This window comes from Telopea speciosissima, chromosome 10 (assembly GCF_018873765.1).
Source record: "Telopea speciosissima isolate NSW1024214 ecotype Mountain lineage chromosome 10, Tspe_v1, whole genome shotgun sequence".
In the NCBI taxonomy this organism is placed as follows: Eukaryota; Viridiplantae; Streptophyta; class Magnoliopsida; order Proteales; family Proteaceae; genus Telopea; species Telopea speciosissima.
The window spans coordinates 14,488,092-14,507,443 of record NC_057925.1 but is presented as its reverse complement, the minus strand read 5'-3'; the positions used below and the strand labels follow the sequence as shown (position 1 = coordinate 14,507,443).

Below are 19,352 nucleotides of genomic sequence, written 5' to 3'. Positions count from 1 at the left end.
ATTTGCCCTTTTAAATATAATAAATAATAAATTTTATAAATTTAATGTTTATAAGTGAATAGTGGTTCATCAATCTGAAAATAGAAATGAAATCCTCTCTCTCATCCCCACCCACAAGAAAGAAGTTTGGGTTCATTCATGAGGACCAATGTGACCGATTAAATAAACATGTATTCTTCTCGTAGTATAGGTTCTATACAAGTCCATTTTGTATATAGTTCAATTCAGGTTTAATTTGATAAACTATACAGAAGAGTGGGAAGCTTCACGGTTGTTATCCATCAAGAAATTGCATAGTGACTTAGGGTTTCATTTTCTGTCAATGAACGATGAAATAAAAGGATTCGAAGGTTTTTACCATTTCACTCAACTCAAGTAGAACGATATGACGGGTTTTTTTAAAAATGACCAGACTTGCCAATTTTGTTTGTGACTCGAGTGAAAAGACCGAATCTCATTTGACTCGAACGAGTTGTGGCTGATTATTATCATGTTGAACAACTCTTTCGTACACAGCTCAACACCATGAATCCAATGCACTAATATATAGTCTGACATCAACCGTTGATACACCAAACCAGAATGCCTAGTCGTTACAACAAGGACCTCTCAGGTGAAGGGACCAAAAAATATCTATCTATAAGAATCTTGTTGCATCAACATTCAACATTATTCCATTTAAGATTCTCAAGTGATCTAGTCCAATGTATGTACATATATACACTCACATTTGTGTCTTGGTATTATCATTCCAGAATCACATAGTGTGACGATCGTATGAACGGAATGCCCAAATTCATCTCTAGTCTTTTTTTTTTTTGGTAATTCAAATTCATCTCTAGTCATGAACACTTTTAGGTGAAAACCCAATGACAATCATAGCTTGTTAATACCATGCATAATAAAATTAATGAAATAATTTAATTATTAGATTTCATGGACAGGCTAACAACAATCTCCCATTTGTGCATCATTTCTCATATATTTTATTTTCATGTGTTTTCAAATACATTTTGCGAGAAAACATTTGTTAAGGGTTCTGATTAATTATCTTTAGAGTTAACTTTAACGATGTCTACACTATCACACTGGATAATTTTTCAAATAAGATGGTACTTCCACCCCCCCTCCATGTATTTGTTCTTCTGATGAGCTTTGGGTTCCTTCACTTGTGCGATAGCTCTCATGGTATCACAATATAACGATTTGAGGTGCTTGACGAGCTCAGGTACAACTAGCAGTTCAATTAAGAACTTTTTCATCCAAACACATTCTTAAGCCACTTCTCTAATTGTTATATACTTAGCCTCAGTCGTGAAGTCAATTGTTGACTTCTACTTGACATTCTTCTATATGACACACCACCACCTAAAGTAAACACCATCCAGACGTGGATCTTGGTCATCTTTGTCGGTCTAAAAATCTAATTCGGTGAAACCTACGACTGACCGTTGATCATAACTATAAACCAGAAAGTAATCATTCGTCTTCCTCAAATATTTGAGAATATTCTTAGTAGCAATCCAATGTTCCTATGCTAATACCAGCTCATAATCCCAACTGCATAGAAAAAATCTAGTCCAAAGCATACATGAGACTTCCCACAGCCAAAGCATAAAGGAATTCTATTCAAAGCCTCAATTTCCTCAGTATATTGATGGCATTGTGACTTAGAAAGAGTTATTCCATGACTGAAATGAATATTTCTTTTCTTGATATTCTGCACGTTAAACCTAGCTAGAATTTTATCTGTATAGTTGGATTGTAATATGCCTAATATCCTACTCTTGCAATTCTCGCAATTTTTATACCTAGGATGTAACTAGCTTCATTAAATCTTTCGTTGAGAGTTTGCAGATAGCCAGACCTTTACAGATGTTAACATGCCCTCATTATTCTCAATGAAAAATATATCGCCTACATATAAAATCAAAAAACAAATCGCCCTCTCACCGACCTTTTTATAAATGTATGGTTCATCAATGCTTTGTTTAAAACCTGTCAAAACGGATTCTAGCTCTAAGAGTAGAGAACCCCTCTGGTTGCATATCTTTATAAAAATATCTATTAAGGAAGGAAAATTGTATGTTCATCTATTAGATCTTAATGTCATAGTACATCAATCGATAATAAAATCTGAATGGATTTAATCATTGTCTCTGGTGAAAAAGTCTCATTGTAATCCACTCCTTTCTCTTGGGTGTAACCCTTTACAAAGTCTTACTTTAAATCTCTCTACTCTCCCATCCACACGTTTCTTTCTCTTATAAACCTACTTGAATCCACTGGGTTTTACACCATAAGGTGGACCTACTAGAGTCCATACGTGGTTAGAATACATTGAGTCAAGTTCCCAATGCATGGCTTCCATCTATTTACTTGCGTCCACATCCTTTAAAGCTTTAGGTTAGGAACGTGGATCTAATTCTAAAGAATCATACTCCATGAGGAACTCTTCCACTTTCTCTTTATCCTATGTGAGAAGGGGAAAATATGTAGGGGGTCTAATAGTTTTCCCGCTATGCCAAGACTCTTGAGGATGTTCCGCTTCGGCAGAAGTTTCAATTGGAGGTTCAATTTTAATTTTAGTTGGTTCTTGATCAATAGAAAACTTTTTAGATGTTCAATTTGAGTTTCAGTTGGTACTTGATCATTAGAAAAAGTTTCTATTTGTCTAGTGATAAAATCCTCTTGGAGAAATTATGTCACATGTTTACTAATAATTACCCTTTGTTCTACAGGGTTATAGAAACAATACCGTATAGTACCTGGTAGGGTATCTTAAGATAAAGCATCTAATTGTTTGAGATTGCAAATTGTCTTTTTACTACTTATGAATATGTGCAATGCAGCCCCAAACCCTAAATTGTCATAGGCTAGGTTTTAGCCTATACCACAAGTCATAAAGTGTGTTTGGTACAAATTTAGTTGTGACCGTGTTCAATATGTATATGGCAGTACCCTAAAAAGATAAAGGTAACTCATCGTAGCTAAGTATAGAACAAACCATATCAAATATGCTTGATTATATCGCTCTGAGATACCATTTTATTTTGGTAACCTAGGGGCTATCAATAGTGACATAATCCCTTCCTATTCTGAGATTATCCTTGAACCCATCTGACAAGTATTCTCCTCCTCGATCTGATCTTAGATATTAATTATACTTACCTATTGGTTCTCCAACAGAACTCTTTGAACTTTTCAAAGGTTTTCAATTTCCAATGTATTATGTATGTGTACCCATGGAAGGATTAAGGAATAATCAGTAAAAAAATTACAAATTAAATATCTAAATTAGACCACAAATGTCAGAGTGGATTAACTCTAGTATTCATAGGCTCTTTTACCCTCATTTGAAAAGGGTTTGTTTGTCATTTTTTATTGTAGACAGGACTCACAAGTTGGATCAGGTTTCTCCTTTAGACTTTCTAAAGGTCTATCTTTAGTTAACCTGTTAATTCCTTCTACTCAAATATGAACCTAAGGTGTCACAGGTAAGTGGAGTCTACAAGACCATGCCTTCTTTTCAAATCCACACCTGGAAACCTCATTTTTTTAAACAAAATTTAGAAAATAAAACATTTTTCTAAAATCCCAAAGGCAGTAAATCTATAATTATTGCAAATAATAAGTTTTTAACTGAATTAAAATACATAACCAACCTTCTGAAATTAACTTCAAAACTAAAATGATTTACTATTAAAATTCGAGACATGGTAACAATCCTTTAAAATTAAAACAGAAATTTCAAAACTTAAAAACAAATGTTCATATAGCTACTGCTCATGTTCTCATTCTGAAATGTACTTCATTCTGATGTGGCTTTCTTGTCTCCTTAAACCCATACAACTTATCGTAAACATGTGCAGGGGATTGCCAACCATGGGTCATTCTGTCTTACCAACAAAATGGATTCAATTAAGACAAGAATTTTGATAATACCTTCTTCCGGCTACTTTTCAGAGAGGCAATAAGTGCGACAGTTCCGTTTCCAATATCCAAGTTTATTGCAATGGAAACATTTTCCTTTAGCGGGTTCTTTTTCTCTATTCCTTTGACCTTCAAAGCCTTATCCTTATTAGTCTTCTTCTTCTTTCTTTTCAGCTTAGATTTAGAAGGCTTCACCTCTATTGCCATTACAACTACTTTATCTTACCCCAAAGGGGTTAGCTCAGTTGGCAAGGACCAACTTCACGGTTTAAGAGGTCATGAGTTGAACTCTCCTTGGGACCTACCTATCCCCCTCCCCCCCCCCTAAAAAAAAAAAACTTTTTTTTGGATGAATAAAATATCCAGAATTTGAGGGGTTAAAAAAAAAAGAAGGCCTAAATCATGTTGGCTAATTCAGAAATTGGTTTACTAATAATATGATATCAACTATAAAGAAGTTGGTCTATTTCCATAATTGGTTTACTGATAATATGATATCAATAAACCAATTATGGAAATATAAACCAACAATGGAAAAGGAGAAAAATGCCTTGGCAATTGTGAAGGTGTAATACGGCTTTTGTTTGTATGTAGTCATGGTTCGATCTCGATGATTTTCTTGATTTCGATAAGGGTCAAGTCGAGATCACATACAATACCAACTAACATGGTTTGCCGAAATCTCGGCCCGATATCTTGTTTCAGCAAGAAGTTAACAACTCACTTAATATAAATACATTGTCTCAACGAGATCTGGTTGAAATTTTGACCAATCTCATTTGTCTCGGAAGGTTTCGATTGTGAATGCACAGCAAAACACCCCCCCAATTGCTGATTTTTTGACCAAATCTTACACAACCAAGCTTGGAACAAATGCATTTAAAAAAAAAAAAAAAACTGAACTATATGTGTTCTAATACTAAGATAGGGCCCTAAATCAAACTACCACTTTGGATGTGATTTTTAAAAAACCTAAGGGTTCCACCCTGTTTATAAGGCCCAAAATAGGTTGTTCTGTAAGTTTCATGACCTAATTAGGTCATATAGCACCAAAACCATGGGCCAAAATTCGACATAAAAATGCACCAACTCGGCCGAGATCTCACCGAGACAACTCAGTTTTCTAGTTCATAATATTGCAGGATCCAGGTCATGATCCAATCCCAACCTTTATGTTTACTTCAAAGATCATTGATTAGTTATTGACGATCCAGTTTGTGAAAAAGAAGAAGAAACTAATCATATTATATAATGCAAACAGAAAAGTTAAAGTTCCATGTACACGAAATTATATTCAAATCCTTTTAATGCACTTCCATATCTGAGTTTGAATTGAAATACATTTGAGCATGCACAGCCCTCAAGATCTTATTTATCCCAAGGCCACAACTACATATCATATATTTCCATAATTTTTCTTATTATTTCTCTTTTATTTTCTGGAAACAGCTTCTCTGCGAAAACAGGGGTAAGGCTGCGTACATTATGACCCTCCCCAGACCCCACAGTGGCGGGAGCCTCGTGTACTAGGTACGCCCTTTTTTATTTATATTTTATTCAAGTTGCGGCTTTGAAACGCTGAACAGGAGCACCCAAAGATGACAGGTATGCTGCATCAACTTTATCCAAACCATTGAAAAGGTAACTGTAGGGTGGCATTTCAATGTACCTTCCAGAACCACGTACAACCTTGAGTTCACCATCTTCCCACACTACTTTTCCTCCAGCAATGGTCACTTCTATTTTTCCCTGTATTTTTAAAAGAAGTTCAAACAATTAAAAGCTAACATTCTTTAGTATGTTTATCCTTGCAAGAGGTACCGATAATATGCTGGAGTGATCATGCCTATGGCAATTACAACCACATGTGTAATGTAAAAAAGAACTTATATATGAAATGAAAAGTAGTTAAATTAGAGCTCTAATGTTTAGTGTGGAAATGGATGATTAGTTATTGATGTTATTTGATGCAAAGTTTCCTGTAAACGTTTCATTACTGAGGAAAAAATTCTAGGTCAGAAATATATGTTACAGTTATCAGTTATATAGGGATATTTACATTAATATTATTTGTGGAAATAAGTGTTCTAGTAACTAAGAATACCAGTTTTCTGATATGAAACTAGTTTGTTCTTTTAAAAAGTTATTCATTATAGGAGAACTTCACTCCTAAGATCTACATTTTGGACTGTAAGTTGGGTGTAGTCTAAACATCTGGCTGAAAATAACCGGACGTTGAGAGGGTCATATAAGCAGAACCTCCCTCCCCCCTCCCCCAACAAAAAAATAAAAAAATAAAAAACCAGAACATGAAAAAGGAAGAAATTCACATGCAAGGGATCTTGTAAAACATCCTGGCTGACTTTTACTTTATTGCCTCCTAATTAATTCCAGACAATGCAACAAATATAGCTTTCATGCCTTCTAGAGGGACATTGGAACAAATTAAACATAAGCATAAGGTTTAATCTAGTAACCATTTTAAGCATTTGAAGTAGCCTTGCAAGCTAAAACACAAATAAGAGTATGCAGTCTTCTTACTATCTGTACTTGGGACATTGTTCCTCAGAATGATTTTTTTTTGTTTGTTTGGTAAAAAATTCCTCACGATGATTATGGATTACCTCAAACACCAAGTAAGAACAATTGGTATTTCTTATTTCTGTATTGACATGTCCCAGATATTTTACCAAAGGTTTCCTACTGAGCCACAGGACTACCAACCAGAGCCCATACAGGGAAAATAATGCACTCAGAAACTAAATTTTCAAGTAGTATTAATGGAACCCTTTATCTGAATGTTTTTTAACATCTCTTCTTTCCAAACTCTACTATGCCTTATAAAGTTGCTTGGAGAGAGAAAGATGCTTTCAAAAAATGAATAAAGCTATGGCATTTCTAAGATGAGTGACTGTTACTTTAGGTCCTCCAATCCAGGAATGCATCTAGGGTATTGTAGCACATATATTATTTTCAAACTGGAGACAAGATGCACCTTCAATCTTTCAGTGAGGAGAACCTAACAGACAACACATACAATCATCTTCAACGAGGAGAACCTAGTATTTTCCCTAGAACATTAGCATGTCAGGGTATCTGAGACATGACTTCAAGACCACTAAAGCATCACTTTCCAGTATTGTGTCAGTTGAGAATATGTAATGCACTAGTGGATTTATCGGTATTACCGTGTCGTGCATTGGGTTATTACTTGTTAATCCACATCTTTAAAATATGAATAGATGAAAGAGGAAGGCTCAGCACAAGATCTATTTTGCATTCCATATTTTTCTTTCTTGACATTTTGCTTTCCTCTTCTCAGATCCTATTACCCTAGAAACTCAAAATAAAACTGATTAGGTTAGCACTAACCACTGACTAGATGCAATTCAATGAAAATGTTTTTCTTTCCATTTAAAAAATAAACTCATAGACAAGGAAGCATAGAACCTTATCAATTTTATAATTCTTTTGGCAGATTATCAATCACAACAGTCCTTGTTCTTATCTGCTCTCCTTAAATCAGTCAGAAACTTTAGGTAGCAATAACTGGAATAGACTGACCATCTGATGGAGACTCAAAACATGGATGGATGAAACTGTAATAAATGGTCAAGTAAAAGGCCTAAGAAATAAAACAGAACAAACTCTTAGCACTGTCTGAGCATAAGGTTTCTCCAGCTATGTCCCCTCTCAAAAGAAAGGCACATTAGCACATCTATTGTACATAGATTATTTCAGCATTATCGAAATACTAATCAGGTTTTCAACAGGTTTACTATTTTAACAAATGAGCCAGATGGTACAAGTCAATACAGGTTCAAATTACAGTTTCACAAGCCTTACTTGTGAATCAAATTTGTTGGACATTTGTGGCAAACCAGATTTCAAAAGCTTGCTGGCATTAACAGTTATTCATGGCAATAGTTCACTAAATTCATCTAACCAGCAAAACCAGATTTTCAAAAGCTTGCTGGGATTAACAGTTATACGTGGCATTAGTTCACTAAATTCACTCATCCCATTTTTTCTTTCTCCCTTTGGTAATTGAATTATTTATTCATCCAAAAAAAAAAAAATCATCTATTAACTCCTTTGCATAATTATGTCTGTTCCATTTAGTAAATCCATTTAATCTGTACAATATAGCTCAAAAGCAACCATTTGAACAAGGCTTTGATTTTTCTGATTCAATTGCATTGAACCAATTGGAATTCTTCAGTGTTGTGAGGTAACTCAAGATGCAAATTATCTGTTAATCATTTCATGATTCCTTTTGAATCAAATTGCAAATGGTAAACTAATCCTGATGAGCCTAATTTTATGAGGACCTTCACAGATCCTTGGTGGATGCAACTTATCTGACAAGTGGAAAGCTATTGTCTAACAAGTCCAGTCCATGTCTGACACCAACTCACCGTCACCAAAGTTATATCCATCCAAAGACCAAACATGGTTTTAGAACTAGAATAAAAAACAATAAAAAAGACCTGAATAAAAAATGGGCAGAGCAAACAATTGGCCACATTTCCCCCCCTTTTTTTTGTTGGGAAAGGGGGGTGGGGGGTGGGTGTTCAATTCTGTAAAGGAATAGGAAAGATTAAAGCAATGTTTTTAGAAAATGGACAAGAGTTGGATCAGACAGACGAAAAGACCAACTGTCCGGCTGCCCAGTCTGACAATCCAATTGGAATATTCTGTTAAAAGTATCGATCATTTTAGAGGGAAAAGAAAAAGTCAGTGGTCCAACCCCTGGATTGAAGAATCCATTCTTATTAACAACATTAATGTTTGTTTCAATATTACATATCTATACTCTATACTCGTTAAAAAGTCGATAGCCCTGAAAAGGGATACAAAGGTCTCATTAAAGTCAACATGATAGAGATGAAAATTCATGAGCTTCATTCCAATGGCTAAAACATCTGTCATATTATTCATCAAAGGCCAACAGATATATATGCCAACAGAAAAGTGCAGATATATCCAATGATCCAATGCTTACTGTATGACAAATAAGCTCACAGTTCACCAATTTGTTTGATATTCAACAGTATATAATAGTAGTAAGATTTGTGACTCTTGTCAAAGCTATCTTCACATCTGTAATTTTGTAACTAGGATCACACAATCACTGTGATTTTGGGGCATATGGTCCATTCAAAGTAAGGCCTATCGATTAGATGGCATGGATAAAAAACATAAATTTGCTGTCCAAATGCTGGTAGCAGACTATAATTTTGGCATTCAGATAAGTTCTATAAAAACCTTAAGCATTCATGATAGAGATCAGGTATATAAGACAATAACCTTAATAGATGAAATTAATATGGTCCATTCAATAGGGAGGCCATCTAAGCTTAGATGGCCCAAAGCAAAGCATGATAAGCCGAAAGCGGGATAAGCAGTTAACTGTTAGTAGATGAATATATGATTTAACTGTTTCCTGAATCATATTGCTGTAAACAATTCACTGCCAATATAAGAAATAATTTTTTATGATAAAACTACCTTTCCTCTCTTTCCTTCAAAGACATTGATGTCTGAGCGTGTGTGGTGAGTGGCTGCACTTATTTCAAAGCTTGCATTAGGATTGAGAATGATTATATCAGCATCAGATCCAGCAAGTATTGCTCCCTTTCTTGGATATATATTAAAAATTCGAGCACTGCCAAAAATTTCAGAAGTTATACTTCGGGAAGGAAGTTACACAAATAAAAATCAACTTCTTGCAAACAGGACTATGGAGCAAGAAACTACAAAGTCGTTTACAATGCAAGGAATTATCTTCACATTTCCCTAATTCCTCTAGTCACCAATATAGCTCATTAAACCTAGAAGGTAGAAGAAAAAATAGTAGGCTACACAGGTAAGTAATTGACCATGAGACAGCTTAGAGCTCCGGTGCCATATGGTCCATATCTTATATCCCTCAATCCTCCACCTGGCAGATGAGGTGGTGGGTTATGGCCATTGTTGGTAATGGTAGATCTCCTGACCCAAAAATAGGACATTGGATGATTATAAGTACTGATCAAAGCGTCAATACACTTTTTTTTTCTTTGTGAGTAAGAGGAGACCTGATTTCCAGCAAGTACCAATCATCAGTGTCCGAATCATCTGCTCAGCCTGATTTCATGGAAGATTGATTTTGCAGCTGTGCATACCAATCGTGAAGCCTAGCCCTCTTCAGTTACACTATATTATCATTTTACTAGATATAACCTACTTCTTTCAGTAACTCTACCAATAGTATCTTATACATAGAGAGCCAGAAAATACCATTCAGTGCTTGTAATTCTGACATAGTCAGGAGGAGATATTAAGCCAGATTCCTGCATCAAAAGACGTTATGAGAAGAAGACAGACCAGAGCCCCCCAAAAAATATATTTACAGCCACTTGGTTTACTTGATACTAGTTACAAAATACACGACAGCTTACCACCATAGTATCCCAGACCAAATGCATCCTTTCTTCAATACCTATGAATCTCAAGGATTGTCACAAATATGAATCAAATAAATATTAGAGTGCAAATTATATCCCATTGAATAACCCAGGATGATCAAAGTAAATCAGTCCATTGTGATTACCGTTGAGACCATTTGGAATTTTTCGGAAGTCATCAATACCAAGGGCTTTTTGTGTGGAATTGAATGAACAATGATCAGTTCCTACAAGCTGCAAAGGGTTGAAAATTTTCAGTGATTAAATGGAACCTCTTTTCTGTAGCCATTCAACTCACGGGATAAAATTGAATCAAAATTGTAAGACAACAAAAGGGAATACAAGATGAGGTAGAAATGAAAGAAAGTCAACCAAGGGGCACAGTAATTCAGGTGAATAGTGGAGACCAGAAACTCTAAGCTAGATATGGGATCTCCCAACAAGAGGCGTAGAAGTAAAGCCACTAGATCAGGCAGATATGGTTGAGGTACAGCTCATTCCAAGAAACACCCAGTGAGGATATTTACTGGGTATGGGAATATCTAACCTGAAACCTGGATCAGGTCAATAATTTCCATGCTAGTAGTACTTCTGGCTTAGATGTACGCTTGGATCCATCATATGATAAATCCTATGTGAATTCAGTGCAAATGATCTATTTATTATGTGGAAACTATAAGTAACAACACTCTTCAGTAGGTCTTTTGTTTTGATCTCCAAAGAATGTTACAGAAAGAGTGATTGAGTTCAGTAAGTTGGACCAAGTTATAGAATGTATCTTGCCGGCGGCACCCATCAAATTGAAGTTTGATATCAAATAATGATGCTTAAATAGTACCAGTGCAAGAGGATGGTATTTGTGGGCTTACAACTAAAGTTCATAGTCCATAACTTTAGTACAAGACGGAAAGTATAAAACATTGACAGGACCAATGTTATGAGTAAGGCATCTTAATAATAGAAACTTCCCTCAGTTAACGATCCAATTTCTGAGCTATGAGAAAAACTAAGAATTTCCAGAAGCTGCATCTAGATGAAGCAATTTCATGTAATGGATATGTAGAGCTTACAAGCTCACACCCTTTCTTTCCTAAACCTTATTCTTATCCATGTGGCATCTGCAGGGAGGGGGTGGGGAGACCTATCAAGCCCAAAGATGAAAAAGAGACCTGCAAAACTCCCATAGATAGGGCAGCTTGAAGAGCTTTATCATGTCCTGCTTTCCTTATTGGAGGACTTATGACATACCTGAAAAAGCAAAGGTCACAGGATGGTTGGAATAGCTTTTTAATTGAATACAAAAATAGTTAATGAAATGAAAAGCATAAGGTTCTTACTTTGCGGCAGTGGTGAAGTCAGGGTCAAAAATCCCCGAATCATCAAGTGCCAATCCAGCAGCTATTGGCTCTCCAATAACCCTTTGACCTGCAGTTTGGAATAATCGTTAAATGCAATTGTTTAAACCCACCATTAGTATATTGCAAATGCATTGGAGATTGTTTTGCAGCCATAGAATTAAAATATCAGCAATCAATTTGACTTATGACAACAGATGGGCATTGAATGAATATTTATCACTAACAAGCACTTCTCCCTATTTATATAGATACAGAAATGGATATAAGAAGATGAATGTATGTATGTGTGAGAGAGAGAGAAGTAAACAAAGATCAATAGATATAATAGAAAAGAGAATGGTGTTTCTCTCCATCTGTCCCACCTCCAATCCTCTGATCATTTTTTTCTTTGTTTTTTATTTCTATAAAGGAAGTGGGTCTCCTCAACCAGCATCAGAAAAATGTATTCCTACATGGGCAGATATCTATGCCACGTGGCTTTTTTTCTCTTTAATTTAGAGAGAGAAAATCATTTTAATTATCTCCAACAGAATCTTTAGTCAATCACTCAATTATATTACTTGTTTCATCTGTCAATTCACTACAGCACCTATATCTTCTCTCCCCAGTCTCACTTCTGGTAACAATTGCTTCATTGTCACAATTAAGATTCCAATAGGTTTTAATTGTGGATAGAATGTATGCAGTCATATGCAATGGATCATAGTTAAAAAAAAAAAAAATAGACCACCATGCATCACATAGCTGGAAAATTTACATTCAAGCATCCATTTCAAAATAACTTGAGAAAAAAAATGTTTCAAGGAACCAGTGATATATCTAGTAAACTACAAATTAAGGCCATCAAATAAATTCAAGAGCAAGAACATATACTGAAAACATTTCTGTTAAAGTATATATGGAGCTCTAGGGTTAGTGCTGCCTCGATTAAATATTCTAATCGAAACAGCCCTAACGTTAGAGCTCAATATATACTTTAACAATTTCAAACCTGCTTGTCGAGCTTTGGCTATCTCTTCAAGTGCATCAATACTCATCACATGAACGACATAAAGTGGTGTGTTCACAAAAGCTGCCAACCGAATGGCTCTAGCAGTTGCCTCTCCTTCCAGCTGCAAGAGCAGTAACTTACTGATATGTAAACTGTCATTGGGACAAAGACCAAATCTATAAACACACCCTAGACAGCAAACCTCTTGTACATTCAGCACAATACACCTAAACTCTAATTTTTTTTACCTTCCTATCCTTCTTTTTTTCATTAACATTCTTTCTTTTAAGCTTTCGGGTAGGATACTTCAACATGGTATCACCTAAAAGAGTGGCACACCTGTAACGTGTACGCCCACCTAAAAGTGGGGCAATACATGAGGGGGAGAATTGAGAATAATAGCACATTAGAAAACTCTCGGACCTTGGATGCCCTCGTATACCAGTTGGGCCTCTCTACATACAAGCTTAAGCTTTTAGGTTGGATAAGTAAACCAAAGCAATACAAACTACAAGCAATTGACAAAAAGAACATATTCTTATTACCACAGGGGGCCTAGAAAGTGCATGTCCTTCTGGACCAGTTATACCAAGATCAATCATCATTTGCTGTCCTTCGGCAACAGCATCACCATTTTCTCCATGAACCATAGCCAAGGCACCAAGAGACTTGCATTTTTTCATGCCTTTCAATAGAACTTCATCGTTGACCATAGCAATCCCTTTGTAGGCCATGAAAAATTTGAAAGAGTTGATACCTATGAATCATAATGCCATAAACAGTCATCAGCATAACATGATATCTGACTGTAACAAATCCATGCTGAGCAACATGCTAACCTTTCTCCTTGACCATAATTTCCATCTCTTTTTCAACAGCCTCATCCCAATTTACGATGACCATATGGAAACCATAATCCATGCATGATTTTTTTGCTCTTTCTGAAAAGACTTCAAAACCAGTAGATAAACTCCCATTAATTGGTGGGACAAAGTTGATGTGCATTGTAGTTCCCCCCGCCAATGCACCAACCTGACCGCTGAAAAAGTCATCAATGGTCTTGGTAACACCAGACTCTGACTCCAGGTGTGTGTGAGGATCAATTCCTCCTGATACATAGGAAGATAATTTTTAATTTTCATAATCAACCATTGTTAAATTATTATATTTACATGATCAACTGTTGATTCTGGGAATGTACATAAGAGGTCAAATATAGATAAGAGGCAAATAAATTTCGGAAAAGGAGAAAACTCAAGTTTGCAAAGGAACTGAACTCAAGTTATCTTCCCAGCCTTCACATTATGAGTATGAAATGTGCAAGTTTTGGGACTTAGCATGTACTGTTAATATATCCACCAGGAAAAAGACGCTACCAAAAACAGAACAAATGGTAAACCTAACCAATTTATGTACTGCTCTTGTTCAATAAAACCAGATCAGAAGATCATAATAGCTGTTCAGGATAAGATCTAAACAGCAGAATTCCGTTTGACTGAGCTGATGTCCTCTGGCCCAACAGCTTTTTAAATGGTCAAAACTTATGTCCCTTCTAATTTCTAACCAGATGTATGTTGCCTTGGTGTTGGAGTAACTGCTTCTAAACATTCACCTGCTCAATTTGAGCACTCATCCTAAAAACATCATTCATTCCATGAACCAAAAATAACAAACTACAAAAATATGAATACGAATACAAATATGAAAACTAATACCAATATTCATGTAGGACAACACATGAAGAAGAAGAGGCCAAAACACTGTTCACGTGAACAGCGTCACAGCCCATATTTTCCTTGAGTGGAGATATTTTTTAGAAGATTTTGTGGGCCCATTAAGTGGAGAAAGATTCTATCCTAATGCTGCCATAGTTTAGGTTCTATTTTCAGTTTTAGAAAGTATATTAGGCAGTTTCTAATTTCAGTTTGTTTCTATTTTTGTTTTCTTGCTTGTTTAGAAGGCTGAATTATAAAGCCAAGTAGTTTTAATTTAGTTACTTTCTAGTTTAGTTAGGATTTAGTAGTTTCTATTTTCCTAAGTTTCTATTTTTGAAAGTTTTTATTTTTATTGTAAGCTTGCCTAAGCTATTAATAGGCCTCTTATTGTAAGGAAGGAACAAAATTTTTGATGATAGAATTTTCTGGCCAAGCTTGCCATCGAATTATAGGAGAATCTCCTTGTTCACTTTCAATATTTGTGATCTGTTGATAACTTGTAATCTGGGCATCCTATTCTGTTCCTATTTGAAGGGTTTGCTGGATACCCTTGGACCTATATTCAACCTTGTTTCAGCCCTATTGAGTGGCTGGATTTTGGACTACATCATAGGCCTTACTTCTGAGTTTCGGCCCTAGCTTAAACCCTGCTGTTGGGGTTAATATTAGTTGACTGCTGTGATTTATTGAGGGTTTACTTGGGACTAAATTAACCCTAATTTAGTCTTACATTATTTGGTATCAAAGCCATACAATGGCCAGCATGGACGATAGTGTTAGGGAGCTGAGGAAGATAATAGGCGACATGATTGCTCTTAAGCAAGAGTTCCAAGAGTTTAAAGCTTATTCTTGCCCTGGCTACCGTCCACCTCCTACGAATGCTACTATGACACTGGAAGAAATTCTGCAGATGTTAGACAACGTCTCAATGGTCCTACCAAGGAAGTTTATGTTGAAGTCATCAAGGTATCATAGACATTAAATTCAATCATTGCGGGTATGGAAGCTAACCCTGATGTACAAATTTGCGAGCCTTAGTTCGATGATTATTGGTCAGTCAATCCAGCCCTTGATGGTGACAATGATGATGACCTCTTGGATTATGATACTGAAGAGACAGCCGAGGTGATTATGGTCCCCCAACAAGAAGAACCCATCGAGATCACCAGTGCACAGGAGTCTGAAAAGGAGGAGTTCAAGCCCGCAACGGAAGACAATTCTGCTGTTATGATAATCAAGGATATCTCTAGTTATAAATCAGATTATGTAGAGTTCATTCTTCCACCTGAATTCTTCCAAGAACGAGAGCCATGATTTCAAGATTTCATTCCAGACATCAAGGAACTGCCAGAGTTCTACTACAGCTTGAAGATGGATGTGCACCATACAACACTGCTTCCTATCCTCTTCAAAATTCAAGGTCGAATTTTTTCTAGGAGGGTTAGAGTTGATGTAGGACAACACATGAAGAAGAAGAGGCCAAAATGCTGTCCACGTGAACAGTGTCACAGCCCATATTTTCCTTGTGTGGAGATATTTTTTAGAACATTTTGTGGGCCCATCAAGTGGAGAAAGACTCTATCCTAATGCTGCCATAGTTTAGGTTCTATTTTTAAGTTTTCTAAAGTATATTAGGTAGTTTTTAATTTCAGTTTGTTTCTATTTTTGTTTCCTTGCTTGTTTAGAAGGCCGAATTATAAAGCCAAGTAGTTTTAATTTAGTTACCTTCTATTTTAGTTAGGATTAAGTAATTTCTATTTTCCTAAGTTTGTATTTTAGATTAGTTTCTATTTTTATTGTAAGCTTGCCTAAGCTATTAATAGGCCTTTTATTGGAAGGAAGGAACACAATTTTTAGAATAGAATTTTCTGGCCAAGCTTGCCATCGAATTATGAGAGAATCTCCTTGTTCAACAGCTTGGATAGCTGTGGGTGAGAGACCCAGGCTGAGAGAGCCATTCCCCTACCCCCCCTTCTCTTCTATTGCAATCGATCCTTTGTGCTTCTGTTGATCAATACAAGTGCTGTGAAGAATCCTTCGAAGGCTGCAATCAATCCCCAAACACTCCAAGTCCGTTGCTGCTGCTGCTGTACCCATCGATTGAAGACCTCTACTGCTCCTGCGAGTTGTCTCTCTGCTGCAACATCAGAGTGGGAAATCTCCATATTCATTCATAAAAAACTGCAGAGTTTTGGAGCATCACCTCACTCCATCACCCCCTCCATTCGATCCCCACTTCTACCCCATTCCATTGGCTGGAATCCTCCAAAAATACAAACCTTCTATTTTCATTCCACCTCCATAACTTCACTTCCATCCATCAGAACTTCACCAAAATTGCAGCAAAGCCTCCCTTCAATAGGCCCTACATTCGATCCTACTTGGTGCAGTGCTGATTTACAAGCTAACCCCAAACCTTCTAATTTGATGCTGTCCCATATCTCTCAACCTAACCATCAGAATTGAGTGAAATTTTCAGCATAGTTTCTCCTCTATACAAACACCACTCGACCTGAGTTTGGTTCTGTTCTACAAGCTGGTTTGGTTTCTACACACTGATCCATAGTTTCTATTTTTGTGATCTGTTGATAACTTGTAATCTGGGCATCCTATTCTGTTCCTATTTGGAGGATTTGCTGAATATTCTTGAACCTATACATTCGACCTTGTTATCAGCCCTATTGAGTGGCTGGATTTTGGACTACAACATAGAACTTACTTCTGAGTTTTGGCCCTAGCTTAAACCCTGCTGTTGGGGTTAATGTTAGTTGACTGTTATGATTTATTATGGGTTTACTTGGAACTAAATTAACCCTAATTTAGTCTTACATTAAATATTAATTAAAATGAAGATGATGCCGAGCACAATAATAATTCGCAAAGGTCTTTAAATTATAACCATGATCATGACTCCAAAACACATGTCCAACTTTGACAACCCTGAAACATTTTTCGAAATGGACTTTTTAAATAATATCAGGTAAATGCTCTATCTATACCATATCTTACTGAAAATTTTAGAATTTGAAACCCCAATACCCCTGATTCCTTGTATACCAAAAAGTTTGAAATTTCACCTGGCATAACATACTTCCCAGAGGCATCAATCACTCTAACATCATCTCCAACCTGTGGGAAACAATTAAGTACTTCAAATACATATCAATCCCCAAAATGTTCTAGCATTAGATAATGAATTCTCTAAAAACCAAATCATAATAGAAATGCTATGTGGCACTAAGAAAGAAAATCATCCAAGAAAGAGATAAGCATATAGTTGATCCACAGATCCCTGACATACCATATCTGGATCCAGAGGCTTAAAGTAGTTTGAATATATAGGCACTTAAGTTACAAGTCAGTCATTGTTAAAAGATAAACCTCGGTTCATTGGATGAAAGTGAGAGCAAGACTGGAGATCATTTTGAAGACCTAACATTGAGACAGAATCATTAGCAATAATCTAAGAAAATAGTTTTGGTAAAGGTTTCTATTTTCTAAATGCTGCTGTTGATTTAAGGCATGATTACCATGCCATGAGAAATTACAACAAACTCAACCGAACAAAGCTTAATCCCATCCCAACTATTTGACTTCAGCCACATGATTCCAACTCCACACTTGTGCAATCATTTGTCTTTGTTGCACAAGTCACAAACCATCCGTTAACCTTTCCCTCAGCTTGTCACCTTTGGCACTACTGCTTAGATCCTAAAAATGCATTGCTTTATAGTTCTATCCTTCCTAGTCCTACGGCTCATCCATCTCGGCGATACTAGTACTATGTTTGTCTTGTCTCTTGATAGGTCATTGCTTCATTCTCCTAAAGAATTGGTCAAATGTTGTTTTGTCTTACAAAGGCTTCCTACCAATTGGAATTAGTGAATCTCACAGCAGTCCAGAGGCACTTCTCCACTTCATTGTTAAACTTCGATTCTATGGGGAGATCCTCTCAATACCCATTTCCTCCAGAAGGTGAGTAACAAAATACAGATAGATTAGATTCCCAAATACCAAGCCATGGTGTATCCTTATTGCTACTCATGGACTAGTTTTCCACCTTTTGATCCTTGGGAACCAAAAGGACTAACTAAAACTTATGACGTTGACTAATAACTCATCATGTGCAAATCTCAGAACTGTTAATTTCCTTCTCATTGAGCACCAATTATCAGGATTTGGACATAACAGTTAGCTTAAAAATAAGAAGAAGAAACAATTAACCTCATGAACATACAAGAATAAATGTTCTGCTCCTACATAGTTTTGAAAAATTCGAAAACACTCTGATCATGCACTCAAAGTAACCAAAACCAAAATTTCCACATCAGATTACCTCATCTAAGAAAACAACTAAGATTACAAATATATATATGACTTCCTGTTCATCTTAATACAAATTGTTATCATAAACATAGTTTATTTTACTATTCAAAATGTTTCATAGTACAAGCTATCAAAACATAAAACGATCATACCTTGATGTTAGGCTTGACGGAGACAATAATCCCATCCTCAACATAAACATCTGCGATTTCCTGATGATGAGCATTTACAACAGTTCCTCCTTTAATCAATAGCTTCGAAGAGAAAGAATCACTCTCCAACTCTTCATATGCCGCAGGACAAAACTGCAAATTATATTCCACTTCTCCAGTTAGCATAAAAAACTTAAAAATTAACAAAAAAAAGATTTCATTCTAAAGTGCTAGAATTAAAGTAAAAATATCATTACGCTTACCCCTGCTACTTTTTCCGATTCTGACAATGGGAAAATGGCGAGGAGACAAAGTAAAACAGAGAAGAGGTTAATTAGCTGAACTGTGTAGCGCGAAGACATCGATCTTCGCTCTTCGAATATCGAACATGGAAGAAGAGTGAAATGAAGCTTCGTCATCAGAAGCCT

General features: G+C 36.0%; 1 protein-coding gene and 1 long non-coding RNA gene across 2 annotated transcripts in view; one reads left to right on the top strand and one right to left on the bottom strand.

Annotated features, from left to right (window-relative positions):
• Positions 1 to 8,991, top strand: part of LOC122641642 — a 22,837-nt gene extending 13,846 nt beyond the window's left edge. The window contains exon 3 of the long non-coding RNA XR_006329938.1: positions 8,819 to 8,991. This is a non-coding gene — a long non-coding RNA (uncharacterized LOC122641642). The remainder of the gene's footprint in view (positions 1 to 8,818) is intronic.
• Positions 5,487 to 19,352, bottom strand: LOC122641640 (dihydropyrimidinase-like). The gene is made up of 13 exons (XM_043834925.1): positions 19,188 to 19,352; positions 18,925 to 19,077; positions 17,524 to 17,575; positions 13,571 to 13,840; positions 13,277 to 13,488; positions 12,732 to 12,852; positions 11,720 to 11,807; positions 11,552 to 11,630; positions 10,529 to 10,616; positions 10,377 to 10,417; positions 10,216 to 10,268; positions 9,445 to 9,601; positions 5,487 to 5,682 (listed from the first exon to the last, which is right to left on the bottom strand). The coding sequence occupies exons 1-13, from the start codon at positions 19,341 to 19,343 to the stop codon at positions 5,491 to 5,493; spliced, it is 1,662 nt and encodes a 553-aa protein (XP_043690860.1). The 5' UTR covers positions 19,344 to 19,352; the 3' UTR covers positions 5,487 to 5,490.

Bases quoted from the DNA above. Each gene is read 5' to 3' on its own strand.
- LOC122641640 (XM_043834925.1), bottom strand. From the start codon at position 19,343: ATGACGAAGCTTCATTTCACTCTTCTTCCATGTTCGATATTCGAAGAG. The intron at 11,631-11,719 runs GTAAGAACCTTA...TTGCTTTTTCAG, and splicing joins GACTTCACCACTGCCGCAAA to GTATGTCATAAGTCCTCCAA. The intron at 9,602-10,215 runs GTATTTTCTGGC...AATTTTTGGCAG, and splicing joins AGAATTACAAGCACTGAATG to TGCTCGAATTTTTAATATAT.